Source organism: Cherax quadricarinatus, chromosome 18, assembly GCF_038502225.1.
Source record: "Cherax quadricarinatus isolate ZL_2023a chromosome 18, ASM3850222v1, whole genome shotgun sequence".
In the NCBI taxonomy this organism is placed as follows: Eukaryota; Metazoa; Arthropoda; class Malacostraca; order Decapoda; family Parastacidae; genus Cherax; species Cherax quadricarinatus.
The window spans coordinates 36,901,032-36,921,930 of NC_091309.1; the positions used below are offsets into that span (position 1 = coordinate 36,901,032).

Here is a 20,899-nt window from a genome sequence, read left to right on the forward strand (position 1 = left end):
AACCTTTACCTTCACTTAAACCTCCATCTCAGCCACAAGGTGAAGCAAATGAGAGCTCAGTAAAAGAAGAAACAAGAAGTTCTAGTTCGTCCAGTAATAACAGCCAACGCCGTCCATGTTTTCAGAGCTCACGAAGGCAATCTCCTTACAATCCAAGGCTTGGGTCTAGATCACCACCCAACACATCCTGGGTAGATAAAGTTCCTATGGTGAATGCATACCAGTCTTCTGCTGATGATAAACGGAGGTCTCCGTCCAGGACGTTTTATTCAAGAGAGAAAGGTGCATCCATGAATACACACCAGTCTCCTCTTGACGATAAACGAAGATCTCCCCCCAGACTTACATTCCATCAACACAACAGAAGGGAAAGGAAACGAAGTCTTTCTCCTGACAGGAGAAACTATAAGTACCGTCATAATGACAGATGGTCAGAGAAGCATGAACAACCAAGATACCATAAAAGAAACTCTCCTCGCAGAAGATCTGACTCGTGGCGAGATGCTGCAGATGAAACTTCTGCACTCTATAAGACTTCGGATGAAGACTTGTCCAATAATGAATACAACAGTAAATGGAATTACTCGGGAAATAGAAATTTTCACAAGTCAAATTATGAATTTGGCCATTCTCAAAAGTTATCTGGCAAATGGTATGGTGCAACCAATACGAAATATGATAGAAATTTTTACAGAGATCGACCACCCTATAGAAAACAGCGCCCCTATTACAGAAGAGGCATGTCTCAGCGATGGAACCACTTTAATTTCAGAGGCAGAGGCTCATTTGGCAAAAGAGAGAGAGAGAATTATGCTCATAGATCATATAAATCAGCACATGCAAGGACACGATCAAGATCACGCTCAAGGTCACGATCGCGGTCACGCTCGAGGTCACGATCGCGGTCACGATCAAGGACACGATCGAGGACACGATCGAGGACACGGTCAAGGTCACGATCAAGGACACGATCAAGATCACGATCAAGGACATGCTCAAGGTCACGGTTAAGATCGCGGTCAAGGTCACGATCAAGGACACGATCAAGGTCGCGGTCAAGGTCGCGGTCAAAGACACGCTCAAAATCACGATCAAAGACACGATCGAGGTCTAGATCTAGTTCTGGGGCAAGAGAGCGATCTCGGTATCGTACACCTTCCAATGAGAGAGAGAGCAAGCTACACTCACAGTGGGGATATACTTCAGACAGTGATGCTGCAAATATAAAGAATGACAGTGTAAGTCAAAACTTGCAGTGTGTGAATACTTCCTCTTTGAATAATGAGAGGGAAGTTGATGTAAATGACAAGAAGTCAACCAAGCCAGTGAATACTGATAATCTACTTAATACTTGTACAGAGAGGGAGAGTATTCATTTAGCTGATATAAGCAAAGATAATACACATGTGAGCAAATATAAAAATGTGGATGATCAGCATGAGAACAAAACTGATAATCAGGAAACAGAAAAGTGTAAATTACAGTGTATGGCAGAAAGTAGAACAGGTGAGATAGATACAAAAGACCATGATGAACGTATTAGAGAGAGAGTTCGAAATATCCAAACTGCAATGTCAAAAAGCAGTTTCTCATCCTTCGTGAATGAGGTTCAGGAACTGAAAAAGACCAGTCAAGAAAGCTCCGTATGTAGTACTAAAGAAAATGTGAATCCTTATTTTGACAAAACTGATAGTAAAATTGACAAGATAAATAATTGGAGTCAGGATAATTGGAGTAGTATCCATTGTGAAGATGAAAGTCCACCTGATAATGCCAACTTCAAAATCAAGAGTATCAAGAACAAGAAAAGTCAGGTACTGACTTCTCTATTTGGGGACGATGATGACAGTTATGATAATGACTCGGATAAACATGACTCTGAAACCATTTATATTAATGAAGGAGAAAGTCACATGGTAAGAGAGGCAAATGAGAAGAAATCAGAGTTTAGCAATAAAGATAAAAGCTTAAAATGTAGCTTACATACAGGGCACATTGACAATATTACAAATGAAAGCATACAGTCAAGCTCTCCATGGCTTCCTAAAGGTTGTGCTTTGTTGAAACAAGGAGAGCCATACACCAAAGATGACACTGGTGAAACTACCATGCAGAAAAGGTCCCAGTCAGTAATTGGGAAAGATGAAGGTTCTAGTAAATCAGTGGGAACTGAGAAGAGCAAAAGAAACCATCATGAAGTACACCTTCAAAGCATTGATATGTTTTCTAAGACTGAACCTAGAAATGATAAAAAGGTTGAAGAAATTAAGTCTTCCTTAGATTTTTATTCTTTGTTTGGAGATGTGGATAGCACTGAAGCAAAAGGTGTTAAAAGTAAATATAAATCAAGTAAGCAAGAAGCTGAATCCTCACACACAAGTAAAGGGTCTCTTTCCAAAGACAGGAGACATGATAAAGAGAAAGAAACAAAGAACTGGAAAGATAATTATAAAAGTAGTGCATCAAGTGAAGATTTTAAACAAGCTGAAAATAATGAGGCTGAGGATGGCAAATATAAAAGTCGTTCTCAGTTATTTGCCATGTGCAGCAGTATAAGCAAGGAATCACACCCTCAGGCTGAAGCAAAGAAAGGTGATAATTTAGAAGGCAAAATATCCAAAACAGAGAATATTAAGCTAAAAGATAGCAAATCTCACCAAAGTAAGCAATTGGAGTCAAGATCTTCACATAGCAAAACTAATGTGAAAAATTGTACATTAGTCTATGACAAAGATGATGAAGGATATGAGAAGAAGCAGGCTCTCTTCTCTAAATTGTTTGGGAATACAGTGGATATTGAGAGTGCAAATTCATCAGATTATGGCATGAAAGAAATTATGGAGAAGAAAGAAGGACTTAGAGTTGATAGTAAAGATGATTGGACAGTGTGTGTAAAGTCTTTTGGAAAGTATTCTAAAGAATATGGTGATATAGGAAAAATGGCAGAGAAACATACACACATCCAAGAAGAGAAACTATCTAAACACCTCGTATCAGAAATTGATTTGAGCAACAAAGATAAAAATGAAGATAAAAGAAGCACCTCAATAGATGAGAAAAAAAGTAACGAGTTTAGAGTAGAAAAAAGTCAAGACAAAACTGAAGCAAAGGATGCAGGTGAGTCATAATCTTGAGTACTGTTGAATGCTTGAAATTTTACAGGTATCAATTTCCTTCAGTGGAGCCTTCAAGGAGAATGAGAGGATGCCTCAAAGCTGGTGAAATGTTCTTTGTCTAAGGAATTAGATCAAACCTGATTTATCCCATAAGTGCAATTTTTATTCTTTTTCTTTTACTTTTACTTTTATTCTGAAATATGTAAAACCTAATTGAGAAAATAGTGACACCTAATCTTAGAAAAATGAATTGGAAAATGTGAAATAACATTACTTGTTAAGGGAAGGAACCAAAACCTAATTTGCTTTGAGTATGCACTTCACAATTTAAAACTGAAGATTTCTAATGAAGAATGATATATTGTAAATGGCAATGTAATTGTATAGAATTTGATATTTCAACACCTCGATCATTGAAGCTGTTGTGACAGTAATACTTTTGAGAACTGTTGATGAAATTATTATATTGTGGGCCAGGGGTAAGGTATGTATTAGGTTGATGACAGTGTTTCAGATCTCTGCTTATGGTAAAATGTCCTAGTAGTATAGAAGTGTGGAAGCAAGGAGCTAGTAACCCCTTCTTCTGTGTACATTACTAAAGTTAAAAAGAGAAACTTTTGTTCTTCTTTTTGGGCCACCCTGCTTCAGTGAGATATGGCCAGTTTGTTGAAAGAAGTATAGAAGTGTGCAGAGCAGTTTGAAGGCAGACACCCATTACTATTCAGGATATGATTAAGTAAAGTACACAGGCTGGCATGAAAGAAACGACCAAGAACCAAGCTGAACCCAAAGCAGAAGAGTAGCAAATGAGAGCAGGACCACTTGTCCAGTGCTGAACTAGGCATAGCACTTACAGTTACCACCAGAAGTCAAGCCAGGCATATACCTATGGCAGGTAATATGTAAAGCTACACAAAGCAGGCTTACAGTGCTAGGAAGTGTTTTAGACAAATTGTATAGGTGAAATATTGAGAGTCCATAAGAAATATTACTACTGTTGGTTTGCCTAGCAGCAACAGCTTAGTTGATTAAGTTATCCATGGGGAAGCCCAGGTCTGGGACTAGACAGTGATGTGTTAACCCACAGAACACACTTCAGGTAATCTCCAGGAGAATTGGATTGACAAGAAAATCAGTAACAGTGTTTCTTTAGTGAAATGGAATTGTTAACGGAAAATTTCAAATGGATATTACATAAGTCACATAATGTTTAAATATTGTTTAAAACTCAAGGATGAAAATAAATTTCTTTTATACAAATAAGAACATAAGGAATACTGCAGCAGGCCTACTGGCCCATGTGAGGCAGGTCCAATTCTCCTACTGGCTTAAGCCAATGCCCTAACCTAGTCAGGTCAGGTCATATTCACTTAAGGAAGGAGCACAGCATCTGACCTAGTAGCACAAGCTAGTCAGGTCCAACTCACACCCACCCACCCGCTCATGTATTTATCTAACCTATTTTTAAAACTACACAACGTCTTAGCTTTTATGACGGTACTCGGGAGTTTGTTCCATTATGCACAACTCTACTACCAAACCAGTGCTTTCCTATATCCTTCCTGAATCTGAATTTATCCAACTTAAAGCCATTACTGCAAGTCCTGTCTAGGCTAGATATTTTTAGCATGCTATTTACATCCCCTTTATTTATTCCTGTTTTCCATTTATACACCTCAATCATATCCCCTCTAATTCTATGCCTTTCTAGAGAGTGCATATTCAGGGCCCTCAATCTATCCTCATAGGGAAGATTTCTGATGCATGGGATCAATTTTGTCATCCTCCTTCATACGTTTTCCAGAGCATTTATATCCATTCTGTAATACGGTGACCAGAACTGTGCAGCATAATCTAAATGGGGCCTAAGATATGTAGAGTTGAAGAACAGCCTGAAGACTTCTATTATTTATACTTCTTGATATGAAGCCAAGGATTCTGTTAGCTTTATTGCAAACACTTATGCACTATTGTCTTGGTTTCAGATTACTGCTAACCAGAGCTCCTAAATCCTTTTTGCAATCAGTAATATTAAGATCTACATTATTTAGTTTATATGTGGCATGGTTATTTTCCTGTCCAGCATTTAAAACTTTGCATTTGTGTATATTAAACTGCATCTGCCACTTTTCCAACCACTGCATCAGTCTATTCAAATCATCCTGGAGTGCTCTAATGTCCTCATTAGAATGAATTGGACTACCTATTTTGGTGTCATCAGCAATTTGCTTGTGTCACTATTTATTCCCTCATCTGTGTCTGTTATGTAAATTGTGAACAGCATGGGGCCCAACACTGACCCCTGTGGAACACCGCTTGTGACATGCCCCCATTCTGATTTCTCCCAATTTGTGCAAACTCTCTGCTGCCTATTTGTCAGCCATGCCTCTATCCAGGAAAAAAATTTCTCCCCCTATTCTGTGTGCTCCAATTTTCCTCAACAGCCTCTGATGTGGAACTCTATTGAAAGCCTTACTGAAGTCCATATACACAATATTATATTCAATACCATGATCTACCTCCTCAATTACCTTAGTGAAAAAAGTTAGTAAGTTCGTAAGATAGAAATGCCCCTTTGTAAAACCGTACTAAGATTCATTAATTAATTTATGCCTTTCAAGATGGCTACAAATTGCTAAATAATTAAAAGAGTTTGGTGTGCATTTTAATGGATCAAGAATGTTATATATTAATGGATATGGTAAGATTTGGAGATGTCCATTTCTGTATTCAGGTCCATTGAGCCACCTTGAGAATAACGACTTGCCTGAGTACTCCAGTATTACTAGTGTTGGATTTCCCTACCACTCTGTCTCTTTATTTTTTTGTCTTTCTAAAAGTACAGGATACATCTGATACAGACCTAGCTGACAGCATTGGCATTCTTCATAAAAAGCCCCTGGTTATATAGAGCATTTCAGGAATTTAGGTTAATCTTGTTCCCACAACAATCTGCTAACACCCAGGTACCTACTTATTGCATATTTCCTTACACCTGCAACCCAGGGGCAGTAGGTGTAGGGAAACATGCCCAACATTTCACCCATGCCAGGATCAATCCTGGACCCTCAGTGTGTGAGCCAAGGATACTATCAACCAAACCACAAGCACCCACACCATTCAGTTTTCCTTGCGCACTCCCATTTTTCTATTGTCACTGGATACACACTTGTGTCAGAGCTTCAGTCATCAACCACTGTAGGCAAGGAAAGTACCTCTCTTAACTGATCCTTATTATGGAGAAATTTCAGATAGAATAAGAGATTATTCCATGTATTAGAATTAGTAGTAGATCTACAATCTGTGGAAAGTTATGATGTCAGCTGAAAAAAAAAAAAAGTTATGTTAAGTGTTTGGTACCAGATCATTATAGACTTTGCATAAAGCTGTGTCAATTTAATGAAATGGTCTACATGCAGACTGAAAATAGTACAACATTACTTCACATGTTCAATCTAGAAAAAAATGTAAGATTTGAAACAGGGCAATAGTTTGATATGTTTTTTAATCAAGAGAAAACTTCTTGACCTAGGTAGTAGGTTAGTAGGCAGCAACCACCCAGGGAGGTACTACTGTCCTACCAAGTGAGTGTGAAGTGGAAACTTGTAATTATTTTACATGATGGTAGGATTGCTGGTGTCTCATAAACATGCAAGGTTTCAGGTATGTCTTGCTGCTTCTACTTACACTTAGGTCACGCTACAAATGCATGTAGAAGCATATATATACACGCTCCTCTGGGTTTTCTTGTATTTTCTTTTTAGTTCTTGTTATTGTTTATTTTCGCTTATCTCCATGGGGAAGTGGAGCAGAATTCTTTCTCCGTAAGCCATACGTGTCGTAAGAGGCGACTGAAATGCTGGAAGCAAGGGGCTAGTAACCCCTTCTGTATATATTACTAAATTTGAAAAGGGAATCTTTCGTTTTTCTTTTTTGGGCCTCTCTGCCTTGGTGGGATACAGCTGGTTTGTTGGAAAAAAAACTTCTTGAGGATGGGACAAACCAAGATCCCTTCAGTGACTGTGAAAAACATCCACTTTGAAAGTAACAATTAATGAACACAGTTATAAAAGGAACAACAGATCTTTAACCCTTTCAGGGTCCAAGAATTTTCAAAAAAAAAAATTCTTATTTTTTCTTATGAAATGGTAGAGAATTTTTTTCTGAAAGTAATAAAACAAAAAGCACAAAATTTGATGGAAAACTGACAAAATTACACTCGGAATTTTGGTGCATCGGCGATATTTATGCATCAGTGATTTTTGCCCACTTTGACTCTTGTTTTGGGCCAATTACATTATTCCAGTCGACCAAATTCTTAGCTATTTTGTTAATATTACTTGTATTTTATTGATCTAGGTCAAGAAACTAACCAATCAACTATTTCAACTACCCAGTAAAGTGATCAGAAATTGGTAATTTGGCCAATTTCACACAAAGTTCAAAATATTCCAATTTCAAAATAGGGTCCAGAATAAACAATGCAGGCATTCCTGGCACTAAAATAACATTTCCTCTGTTTATTAGTTACATTTCCAGGGTTTACAGATGAATTCCATTTTGATTTTTTATTTACATAAAGAATTTTTATTCATACCAAAAAATAGAAGATATACTGTTAGGCAATATTGTAATAATTGTATGAATAATATCAGCACATTTGTGAACGTATATTAGACCCACCAGTTGATGTGTATTGGACACATGATATTTGTTTACTCTTGAACATCGGCAAAAATCGAACATTTCCACTAATTTGAGCTCAATTTCAAGCTATTTTCAGTACTAAAACCAGTCAAAATCATCTCTATTTCTGTAATATATCTTCCATTTTATCAAATGAGACCAAGAAACTGCGAATACAACCGTAAAAACCATACGAAAATACGCTGCAAAGTTAATGTTTTAATCCAAAAAATACTGTTGCATTTTTTCACATTATGCACTGTGTGCTGCAGGATTTGTTTTATATGGTGCACACTTACCACATAGATGCATTCTCTCATATCTAAGCCCAAATTTTCTGCTCACAGGTTATCTAGGTGAGCCGAGCTCATGTCATAGATCTACGGCTTGGACCCTCAAAGGGAACATAAGTGATCTATTGGACAACATGTCTTATTAGAACATCTAATGTAATCCAGAACCTTTCCCTCTTCACTGACTAAAGCTAACAGAAATGGTAACTTGTGGTACACTATGAGCTGAATGTCACAAAGAACTCTTCAGTCTCTTAAATTGAATACAAGTCTGAACGAATATTATTTATTTTCTGAGCAAAATAATCAGAGAGGGCTGAGGTCAGCTGAAAAGGACAATCAGAGGCAGAGCAGGTTTAGGTAACTAATTAGGTCATTCAGATGGGTGAACAGGAGCACCTAATCACCAAATGATTCAGTTTTTTTTTCCTGTAGTATTCCACCTTACAAGCCGATAACCTGTTTGGCAGCAGTATCATTTAAAAGTGTGATAATTTACACATTTTTGCCAATGTCTACATAATTAGGTCATGATCCAGAAGTATGGAATCTGCACAATCGATGCTAAATAGTCCTTTGGGACCTACATACTGAGCAACAGATGAATTGTAAGATAAGATTTCATTCAGATTTTTAACCCTGCAGGGTTAGCCACCCAGGATAACCTAAGAAAGGCAGTGCATCATTGTGGACTGTCTGTCTTATTTCTGTTGGGGTCCTTGATCTTGTACCCCAGGATGCAACTCACATCAGTCGATTAACATCCAGGTACCTACTTGCTGTTAGGTGAACAGAACAATAGGTGTAAGGAAATGCGTCAAAATGTTTCTGCCCACCAGGAATCGAACCCGAGCCCTCCATGTGTAAAGTGAGAGCTTTGACAGCCAGGCCATGGGGTCACCAGAGGCAAAATTTTGAATCAAGATCATTTTAGCAATCCAAGGACAGAAATTACTGGTCACAGCCTTGTACACTTTGGGTAATCAGTTCCTCAACCTGGAATTGATGTGTTCATTCCATCAGTCTTGATAAAAGTACAGCATATGCCCAGGGCTTGTATACTGTAGACAGATGAGGTGAAGCAGTTGGAGGTGACATCACCAATGGAAAAATCTACTAGTGGATGTGGGTCATGCTGATTGATTATACAAGCATTGAAGAATTCTCATTAACAAGATCTCAAGATATTGCTGTATTTGACAGATATTATATAAATGGTTTAGAAAAACTGACAAGTTGCAGCATTTGAGTATCTTTATTGTGCAAAGAATTTCACCACCCAGTGGTTTCATCAGTCCAGTACAGAGAAGAATGGTGGAAGATGAGGAGTTTGAGGTAATCAGTTCCTCAGCCTGGAGTCGATGTGTTCAGTCCATCAATTTTGATGAAAATACATCATATGCTTGGAGAAATGTTATGTTAAAGTGTCTCATTCATCAACTAGTCAGTTTTGTAAACCATTTATCTAGTAAAAGACTTTATTGAGTATCATAGTAATTGCAGAAAAGTAGTAGTTCACAGAAATTAAGAATTGTCTGAAAGCAATGATATAAATACAAGGTACTTTCTGCCAAATATATCAGGTCCCTTGGCTTCTCTCTCATAAGCCCCCCTCCCCTTCAGTGAAGAAATAAATAATTATTTCATTACTTGCTAGATACTGCAGCATTGATTATGATGAAAATGAAGATGTATACAGCCTGAGAATGCCAGTTCTAGAGATAATGCTATTAGCTTAAAAGTACCATTTCTATTTATAGTGACACAATATAATATAGTGATGTAAATGTGTGGAAAAGGCCTATTAGATGCTTCTATGTTTGTTCCTGCTGCAGAGAATAAAATATGCAGAAAAGTATTATTTGTGCAGTAACATTCTTGGAAAATAAGGTACAACTGCATGATATATTACATTTCCATTTGTGTATCTCCATGCTTCATCAACTACTACACCATCACCTAAAACTTTGTGTATCTCCATGCTTCATCAACTACTACACCATCACCTAAAACTTTGTGTATCTCCATGCTTCATCAACTACTACACCATCACCTAAAACTTTGTGTATCTCCATGCTTCATCAACTACTACACCATCACCTAAATTTTGTGTATCTCCATGCTTCATCAACTACTACACCATCACCTAAAACTACTAAAATTGTGTAAATTTCTAAATCATCATCTTTCAGAAAACCAGCCGCATCCCACCGAGGCAACGTGGCCCAAAAAGAAAAACAAAAGTTTCTCTTTTTAACTTTAGTAATATATACAGGAGAAGGGGTTACTATCCTTGTTGCTCCTGGCATTTTAGTCACCTCTTACGACACGCATGGCTTACAGAGGAAGAATTCTGTTTCATTTCCCCATGGAGAAATATCTAAATGTAGCAATAAATAACAAAAACAGATTTAAGAAAGAATAATATAAAAACAAAGTGAGTAGTTTTCTGTGGCAGTTTTTGCTGCAGAGTTGCCAGTTAGGCTAAATTTGTCAAACATCAGCATGCTATAGAAGGGTAAGCTTTCAATATGTTAAAAAAAAAATTGTAGTTATATTCAGGTTTTTATGCTCAGCAGTGTTGCAAAGAAATATATTTAAAAAATACTGCCACCGTAAGACTGTCATGCCTCATACTTTTGCTCAGTTTAAGGTTTAAAAACTTAATAGATAACCTTCACTCCTACTAGTAAAGAAGAATCTTTCCTTGTCCTATTACATTAAAATTGCTTACAAATTATTATATTTTAATGATTACCAGTAATATTTATTTTTCATCAACAGAAAAATTGGCTTGTCTCAGGCCAGTAGAAAGTAAAGCAGATGCAGTTCCCTCACACTCCAGGCAGATCACTGCTCCAGGGCACACCAACACTTATAAACCTCAATCAGCATCATCAGGGGACACCAAAAAGGATGACTTGCGCCTCAAGGTCAGTTTTTTGTGTTAGTTAACCGTGGTACAGAATTTAGGTTCACTTAAGCTTTTCAGATTTGTTTTCAGTCTTTCTCCTCCCATTATGATACAGCATTGTTAGGGATTTCCATAGTTGACAAATTTTTCTGCTAAATCACAACTGAAATTTTTATCCCATTTATGGATAATTCATCTGGCAAGGTAGGGGCAGTGCATATCACATACAGTAGGGCCCCATTTATACAGCAGGCTAGGTTCCAGGCTACTGCCAGAAAACAGACATCGCCAGAAAGCAGAACGCCATTTTTTCCACTTATAAATGCATATAATTGCCAGATAACAAGTTTACACTAATATGTATTAAGTTAGCAGTAGAACTAGGCATTAAAAACAATAAAAAGTAAAATATACACACACTACACCCATTACTTACCTTAAAATATTTGTAGTCCTGATGTAGGGTCAGAGGTGAGTTTTATTTGTATAAAGTATGACAGCCAGCCAGGTCATCCCACCCCACTCACACGTAATATACTACGACAATTAAAGTGCCCCAGTGCTATAAAATACAGTGGTCCCTCGTTTTTCATAATTAATCCGTTCCTGGAAGTGTTACTATTATCGAAATTTACGATTTTCGAATCAATTTTCCCCATAAGAAATAATGTAAATACAATTAATCCATTCCTGACACCCAGAAGTACTAAAACAAAAAAATTTTTTACGTGAAATATAGATGTAGTACATAAACAATACAGTGGCACATGATGAATTAAACATTAACAGAATAACACTTACCTTTATTTGCAATTCTTCTTTGTGTATGGAAGACTGGAGAAGGAGACAGATTGGATTATTCACTGTTTGGAAGGGGAATCCCCTTCCATCAACACCTCGGGTACCAATTGCTTTTCTGGGGTTACTTCTCTTCTCTGTTTCTTAATGCCACTAGGACCACCGTGAGAGTCACTGGAGTCCTGTCTAGCAAAATAACTGTCCAGAGAGCTCTGTTTCTGGCATCTCTTTAACACCTCCCTAAAATGGGCCAAGACATTGTCACATTACATGTTGCCAACATGGCTTACATCAGCCTTGTCAGGGTGATGTTTCTCCATAAATCTTTCCATCTTACCCCACATTTCAAAAATCTCCTTAATTTCTGAGGAAGGCAACTTCTTCCATCTCTCTTCCTTCTCCTCTGCAGCAAGATTCTGAGCTGCGATCTGTTGCTCTTCCTGCTGAAGCTCTTGCAGGTCTTCAGTGGTGAGCTCTTCGTTGTGGTCTTCCACCAACTCTTCCACATCCTCCAAACTCACATCCAACCCCATGTAACTCCCCACTGCCACAATAGATTTAACAACTGACATAGGCTCATCAGGGTCAGCCCCAAACCCTTCAAAATCCCTCTTGTGGACACAATCTGGCCACAGTTTTCTCCAAGCAGTGCTCAAAGTCCTGGTAGTCACTCCCTCCCAAGCCTTACCTATAAGGCTTATGCAGTGGAGGATGCTGAAGTGTTCTTTCCAAAAATCTCTTAGGGTCAAGTGAGTGTCTGAGGTCACATTAAAGCACCTTTGAAACATTGCTTTGCTATAGTTTTTTTTAAAGTTTGCAATGACCTGCTGGTCCATGGGCTGGAGGAGAGGAGTGGTATTTGGGGGCAAGATCTTTACTGTGATGAACCCAAACTCCTCCAAACTTAGGTCATCCAAGTTTGGAGGATGAGCAGGTGCATTGTCCATTACTAGGAGGCACTTGAGATCCAATTTTTTTTCCAGGAGGTAATTCTTCACACTAGGGCCAAACACTTCATTGAACCACTCAACGAAAATTTCCCTCGTGACCCATGCCTTACTATTAGAATTCCAAAACACACACAATTTACTCTTCATAACATTGTTTTTCCTGAACATTCTGGTATTTTCAGAATGGTACACTAGTAACAGCTTCACTCTGAAATCCCCACTAGCATTAGCACAGAACATGAGCGTCAGCCTGTCTTTCATAGGCTTGTGTCCTGGCAGTGCCTTTTCCTCCTGAGTAATGTAGGTCCTCTTTGGCATTTTCTTTCAAAAGAGGCCTGTTTCGTCACAATTGAACACTTGTTCAGGTTTCAGTCCTTCAGTCTCTATGTAGTCCTTGAATTCCTGCACATATTTTTCAGCCGCTTTTTGGTCCAAACTGGCGGCCTCACCATGCCTTACCACACTGTGTATGCCACTTCGGTTCTTAAATCTCTCAAACCAACCTTTGCTAGCCTTAAATTCACAAATATCAGTACTCGTTGCAAGCATTTTCTTTACCAGATCGTCGTGCAACTGCCTAGCCTTTTCACAAATACAGTGGACCCCCGGTTAACGATATTTTTTCATTCCAGAAGTATGTTCAGGTGCCAGTACTGACTGAATTTGTTCCCATAAGGAATATTGTGAAGTAGATTAGTCCATTTCAGACCCCCAAACATACACGTACAAATGCACTTACATAAATACACCTACATAATTGGTCGCATTGGGAGGTGATCGTTAAGCGGGGGTCCATTGTACAGTGGACCCCCGACATTCGATGGCATCGACATTCGATAAATCCGACATTCGATGCATTTTAACGCAAAAATTTTGCCTCGTCATTCGATCGAAAACCCACTATTTGATACGATTTGTACGAGACGTGTCCACGTGTGGCCTGAACTGCCCCGTGTGTGCCAGTGTTTACAAGCCAGCCAGTGTGCGCGCATCTAAGGATACATTCGGTACATTCCATATTATCCATATTATCACTGTTTTTGGTGCTTGTTTCTGCAAAATAAGTAACCATGGGCCCCAAGAAAGCTTCTAGTGCCAACCCTTTGAGAAAAAAGGTGCTAGTGACTATTGAAATGAAGAAAGAGATAATTGCAAAGTATGAAAGTGGAGTGCGTGTGTCAGAGCTGGCCAGGTTGTATAGTAAACCCCACTCAACCATCTCTACGATAGTGAGCAGGAAAACGGCAATCAAAGAAGCTGTTGTTGCAAAAGGTGCTACTTTGTTTTCGAAACAGAGATCGCTAGTGTTAGATTTTGAGAGACTTATTGTTAAGGGGATTCCCCTTCTAAACACTAACACCATCCACACTCTCCCCTCCTCCCATCCCATCAATCATCACCAGATCTTCATTAAAGGTAAGTGTCAATTATTCTGTTGTTATTAATCTATTGTTATTGTTGTTATTGTAATTATTCTATTGCATTAAACTTAATATTTCATGTGGTAAAAATTTTTTTTTCATACTTTTGGGTGTCTTGCACAGATTAATTTGATTTCCATTATTTCTTGTGGGGAAAATTAATTCGACTTTCGATATTTTCGACATTCGATGAGCTCTCAGGAACGGATTAATATCGAATGTCGGGGGTCCACTGTAATCGACGTCATAAGACTATCTCCTGCTAATTGTTTCTCGTTTATCCACACCAATAATAACTTCTCAACATCTTCAAGTACTGATGATCTCATTTTGGTGATCTGGCAAGACAGTGATGGAGTGAATGATGGTGAAAGTTTTTCTTTTTCGGGCCACCCTGCCTTGGTGGGAATCGGCCAGTGTGATAATAATAAAAAATAAATTTACCCCCTTTGCAACAACAGCTTCCTTGATTTCCTTTTTCTTGGCCACGATGGAAGCTATGGTTGTATGGGGTTTGTTATACATCCTGGCCAGTTTGGCCACAAGTACGCCACTTTCATATTGTTCAGTGATGTTTTTCTTAAATTCAGTCGTATTTCTCACCTTCTTTACCAAAGGCTTGGCACTAGGAGCTTTCTTTAGAGCCATGGTAGCTTATTTAGTAGTTGCAAGCACTAAAGTGAATGGAATATTATGAAATATTTCGTATGAGCAAGTGAGGGGACTGTCACTCACTGGTAAACAATGGCACACTGGCTGGGAAGGGAGGCTGTGGTGGCTCAGAGCGTGAGTGCGCGTCCCAGACGAATGACTATTTGCGAGTCAAACTACGATTAGTGAGCCAATGTTTTGACGAAAATATCGTTACGGTTTTCGAAAATTACGACCATCGAGCCTTACGATTATCAAGGGACCACCGTACATATACAGTGGACCCTTAGTTAATGACGTCATCGGATAATGACACGTTTGTGCGTCAAAATATTGGCTCAGTTAATGACAAAGAGCTCGGTTAAAGTCATTTGTCCTGAATGTGTCCGTGCAGCCTGAACAGCCCAGCCACTCCATGTACAGCCAGTGTGCCATTGTTTACAAGCCAGTGAGGACGATTCCACACGTACATGCAATACATTTTGTATTATTGCATTGTTTTTAGTGCTTGTAACTGCTAAATAAGCCACCATGGGCCCAAAGAAAGCTTCTAGTGCCACCCCTGTGGTAAAGAGGGTGAGAAATACTATTCAATTCAAGAAAGTGATCATCACAAAATACAAAAGTGGAGTGCGTGTCTCCAAGCTGGCCAGGTTGTATAACAAACCCCAAATAACCATCGCTACTATCTTGGCCAGCAAAAAGGCAATCAAGGAAGCTGTTGTTGCGAAAAGTGCAAATGTGCTTACAAAACAGAGATCGTCAATACCAAGGAAGATGTGGAGAGAATGTTGTTGGTGTGGATCAACGAGAAACAATTATCAGGAAATAGTGTTTCACAGTCAGTTATATGTGAAAAGGCAAGGCAGTTGCATGATGATCTCATTAAGAAAATGCATGGAACTAGTGCTCATATTGGTGAATTTAAAGCCAGCAAAGGTTGATTTGAGAGATTTAAGAATCGTAGTGGCATACAGAGTATGATAAGACATGTTGAGGCTGCCAATTCTGACAAAAAAGCAGCTAAAAAATATGTGCAGGATTTTAAGGGGTACATAGGGGCTGAACAATTAAAACCTCAGCAGGTGTTCAGTTGTGATGAAATAGGCCTGGTTTGGAAGAAAATACCAAACATGACCTACATTACTCAGGAGGAAAAGGCACTCCCAGGACACAAGCCTATGAAAGATAGGCTAACTCTCATGTTTTGTAGTAATGCTAGTGGGGATTGCAAAGTGAAGCCTTTACTCGTGTATCACTCTGAAACTCCCGGAGTGTTCAATAAAAACAGTGTCGTCAAGACTAAATTGTGTGTGATGTGGAGAGCAAACACTAAGGCATGGGTCACTAGGGACATTTTCTTCAATTGGTTCTATGACGTGTTTTGCCCCAGTGTGAAAAAAATCCTCCTGGAAAATAAATTGCCACTCTAGTGCCTCCTGTTAATGGACAATGCTCCTGCTCATCCTCCAGACTTGGAAGAGCGAATTGTGGGGGAGTTTAGTTTCATCAAAGTGAAATTTTTGCTCCCTATCACCACTCCTCTCCTCCAGCCCATGGACCAGCAGGTCATTTCAAATTTCAAAAAACTGTACACCAAAGCAGTGTTTCAAAAGTGCTTTGAAATGACCTCAGACACTCAGAGAGTTCTGGAAAGATCACTGCAGTATCCTCAGTTGCATAAACCTTACTGATTGGGAGGGAGTGACTTCCAGGACTGAACTCTGCTTGGAGAAAATTGTGGCCACAATGTGTACAAGAGAGGGATTTTGAAGGGTTTGGGGCTAACCCTGAGGAGCCTATGAAATCTATTGTGTCATTGGGGAAGTCGATAGGGTTGGAGGTTAGTGGTGAGGATGCGGAAGAGTTGGTGGAGGATGACGATGAAGAGCTAACCACTACAGAGCTGCAAGAGCTTGAGGTGCAACAACAACAGACCACAGCTCAGGAATTTCCTTCAGAGGAGCGGGAAGAGAGATGAAAGAAGTTGCCTTCTTCAAAGATTAAGGACATTTGTGCAAAGTGGACTGAAGTGCAAACCTTTCTGGATGAACATCACCCTGACACAGCTGTTGCAAGCCATGCTGGCAACATCTACAGTGACATTGTTGTGTCCCATTTTAGGGAAATCTCAAAGACACACCAGAAACAGAGCTCTCTGGGCAGATTTTTGGTGCGACAGGGGTCCAGTGACTCTCAAGCTGGTCATAGTGGCATTAACCCTTTGTTTCAGCCGTATATATGTCTTACGAACCAGTGTTTTGGACATATAAATACGTACTCAATAATTCTAGCAGCTTCAAATCAAGCAGGAGAAAGCTGGTAGGCCCACGTGTGAGAGAATGTGTCTGTGTGGTCAGTGTGCACTTTATAAAAATATCCTGCAACACACAGTGCATAATGAGAGAAAAAAACTCTGACCGTGTTTTTGGATTAAAATGCCGAATTTGAGGTGTATTTTCCTATAGTATTTATGGTTGTATTCTCATTTCCTTGGTCTCATTTGATAGAATGGAAAACATATTACAGAAATAGAGATGATTTTGATTAGTTTAACGATGAAAATGACCTTGAAATTGAGCTCTAAGTAGCGGAAATATTCGATTTTTACCAATGTTCAGGAGTAAGCAAATCACACCACACGTCACCTGGGGAGTCTAATATTCTTTCACTAGTGCACTGATATTATTTATACCATTTTTACAATAATGCAGTAATTTGCATAACAGTAAATCTTCTATTTTTTGTGTGAAGAAAAAATAAAAATAGAAAGCAAGAGTAATGTAAGAGGGGCCTGGAGATGTAACTAATGAACAGAGGATATGTTGTTTTAGTGCCAAGAATGTCTGCATTGTTTATTCTGGATCCTATTTGGAAATTGGCATAGTTTTTAATTTGCATGAAATTGGCCAAATTGCCAATTTCTGACCACTTTGTTGGGTAGTTGAAGTTGGTAAATGGGTGGTTTCATGTACTCGGTTGATAGAAAAAATGGAGTTCTATAGAAATAGCTATGAGTTTGGTCGACTGGACCAATGGAATTGGCCGAAAACAGGGCTCAAAGTCGGCAAAATCGCCTGTGTGTATATATCACCGAGATTGCTAACTTCGCGGGAGCATAATTCCGTAAGTTTTTGATCAAATTTCGTACTTTTGGTGTCATTACCATCGGGAAAAGATTCTCTATCATTTCATAAGAAAAAATCATTTTCCAAAAATTTTCAACCCCAGGAGACATTTCAGGATTTAGGGTTGCAACAGTCAAAGGGTTAAAAAACAAAGAAGGGAGGTAACCCTGGGAAAGAACTTGATACCTAAAGTCCATATGGAAGGGGATTCCCCTTCCAAACAATTGTCAACTCCTCCATCCTCTGCCCTCCTATCTCATCACTCATCAAATACAGTGGAACCTCGGGTTACGAACGCCCCACCGTGCAATTTTTTTAGGATACGAACTGTCGGACGGTCGAATTTTTGCTTCAGGATACGAAAGAAATTTCAGGATGCGAACTTCCCCTTCAAGGGAGGTTCCTTAACCCTTTCAGGGTCCAAGGCCCAAATCTGGAGTCACGCACCAGTGTCCAAGAATTTTCAAAAAAAAAATTTGTTATTTTTTCTTATGAAATCGTAGAGAATCTTTTTGTGAAGGTAATAAAACAAAAAGTACGAAATTTGGTGGAAAATTGACGAAATTATGCTCTCGCGAATTTTGATGTGTCAGCGATATTTACGAATCAGCGATTTTGCCGACTTTGACTCCCATTTTAGGCCAATTACATTATTCCAATCAACCAAATTCTTAGCTATTTCACTAGTATTACTTCTATTCTATCGATTGAGCACAAGAAATCGCCAAGTCAACTGTTTCAACTACAAAATAAAGTGATCGGAAATTGTTAATTTGGCCAATTTAACACAAAGTTCAAAATATTCCAATTTCAAAATAGGGTCCAGAATAAACAATGTAGGCATTCCTGGCACTAAACTAACATTTCCTCTGTTCATTAGTTATGTTTTGAGGCTTTACAAATAAATTCCATTTTGATTTTTTATTCACATAATGAATTTTTATTCACACCAAAAAATAGAAGATTTACTGTTATGCAATACTGTAATAATTGTATAAATATCATCACCATATTTGTGAATGTATATTAGACCCACCGGCTGACGTGTATTAGATGTGTGAGGTCGTTTGTTTACTCTTGAATATCGGCAAAAATTTAACATTTCCGCTACTTTGAGCTCAGTTTCAAGCCATTTCCAGTGCTAAAACCAATCAAAATCATCTCTATTTCTGTAATATGTCTTCCATTCTATCAAATGAGACCAAGAAATCGCAAATAGAACTATAAAAAACATACGAAAAAACACTGCAAAGTTGCTGTTTTAATCGAAAAATCATGATTTCATTTTTTTTCTCTCATTATACACAGTGTGCTGCAGGATCTGTTTTATGTGGTGCACACATACCACATAGATGTATTCTCTCATATCTAGGCCCAAATGTACCACTCACAATTTATCAGAGTGAGTTGAGCTCATGGCGTAGATCTACGGTTTGGACACTCACCGTAAAGCCGTAGATCTACGGGACGGACCCTGAAAGGGTTAAATAAATAAATAAATAAATAAAATATATATTTCTTTGCAAAGGTTACAATGTGTGTTTACATATCATAATATGACTGGAGCAAAGAAAACCACTATCATGCCGAGGCATTTCGGGCAGAAATGCCTACTTAAGTCTAGACAGGTGCAAAGTGTACTAGTAGTAGTTACCAATGTTTTGCTGATAGTGGCGCCAACTACTGGCAGCCTTTCGAAGTTTCTCCTTACTGTTGTTATTATTATTACTTACCCCAAAAAACGGCTCCCGCGCCGTTGTAGCCCCGTCACCAACTCCAATCAGCTTTCCTGCTGAAGTGCCTGTTTTGCTGCTGTGGCATCGCCGGGCCCCCAGCATCATCTGCTGCTGCTGTAGCTGTCCCCGCTGCGAGCCTCCCCCGTTGCTGCACTGTCAGTTTGCTGCTGCTGCTTTTTAACTTCGGCCCCCGCTGCTTCTGCTGTAGCACCACCGGCGCTGCCCCCTCCCGTAGCACTGTCGGCTCCCTTTGCTGCTGTTTTAAGCACCATCGGCTGTTTGGGGCCAAAACGTCCCTGGGCCCCCGCCCCCGGTGGTACCGTCTGCTCCCGTGCAGACCCCTCCCCCCGTTTGGCACCGGCTCCCGCGGGCCCCCCGTCGGCTCCCGCTGCTCCCGACCGCCCCCGCCGCTGCTCCCAACACCGTTCCCCGCTGCTGAGCACTGCCGCTGCTGTTCCCGCTGCTGCTGTAGCACTGTCAGCGCTGGCTGCTGCTGAGCACCGTTTGGTGTGGTTTATTGAGAATACCAAAAAAATTTAAACCCCCAGGGGGTTACCCCCCAGGAAAACCTTTAAAAGTCAGCGGCCATGGGAAGCTGTCTAACTTATTTCAATTGGGGTCCTTAATCTTGTCTCCCAGGATGCAACCCACACCAGCCAATAACACCCCAGGTAAAACGGGGAAACGCCGGGAGCTAGTGCTCATTTTGAATTTAAAGCCAGAAAAGGAATTGGTTTGAGAGATTTAAGAATCGAGGGCATACACAGGGGAAAAGGCCTTCGGGAAGAAAATGCCAAACAGGCCCTACAGACTTAGGAAAAAAAATTTCCCAGGACACAGTGTCTCATCGTTTTTTGCCATTTTCCCAATAAAGGAAAATTAAACATTTTTCATTTAGAGATAACATGCAAATATATTTGGGGATGTACTACTTTTCTATTGTGAAATTACCCTTTCTCTTTGTGTGTGGGAAAATGTATTTTTCATGTGGAAAAAAATTTTTCAAAATTTTGGTGTTTGGGTTGGGTTTTTAATATGATTTCCATTTTTTTTTTAGGGGGAAAAAATTCATTAAGATAGCAAAATTCATTTTGAGCTCTCATAAACGGTTAATATGTTATCTGGGGGTCCACTGATTATATTGTTATTTTGTTATAAAAATTTATTTTTAAATTTAATTTTTATTAGTAGAAGTATAGTAGTATA

General features: G+C 39.2%; 1 protein-coding gene across 1 annotated transcript in view; it reads left to right on the forward strand.

Annotated features, from left to right (window-relative positions):
- The window catches only part of LOC138852890 (uncharacterized), a 74,954-nt gene that overhangs the window by 379 nt on the left and 53,676 nt on the right, over positions 1-20,899 (forward strand). The window contains exons 1-2 of the mRNA XM_070086417.1: positions 1-3,117; positions 10,880-11,028. The exon at positions 1-3,117 is cut by the window's left edge and continues 379 nt beyond it. Coding sequence (XP_069942518.1) covers positions 1-3,117; positions 10,880-11,028 — 3,266 coding nt within the window. The remainder of the gene's footprint in view (positions 3,118-10,879; positions 11,029-20,899) is intronic.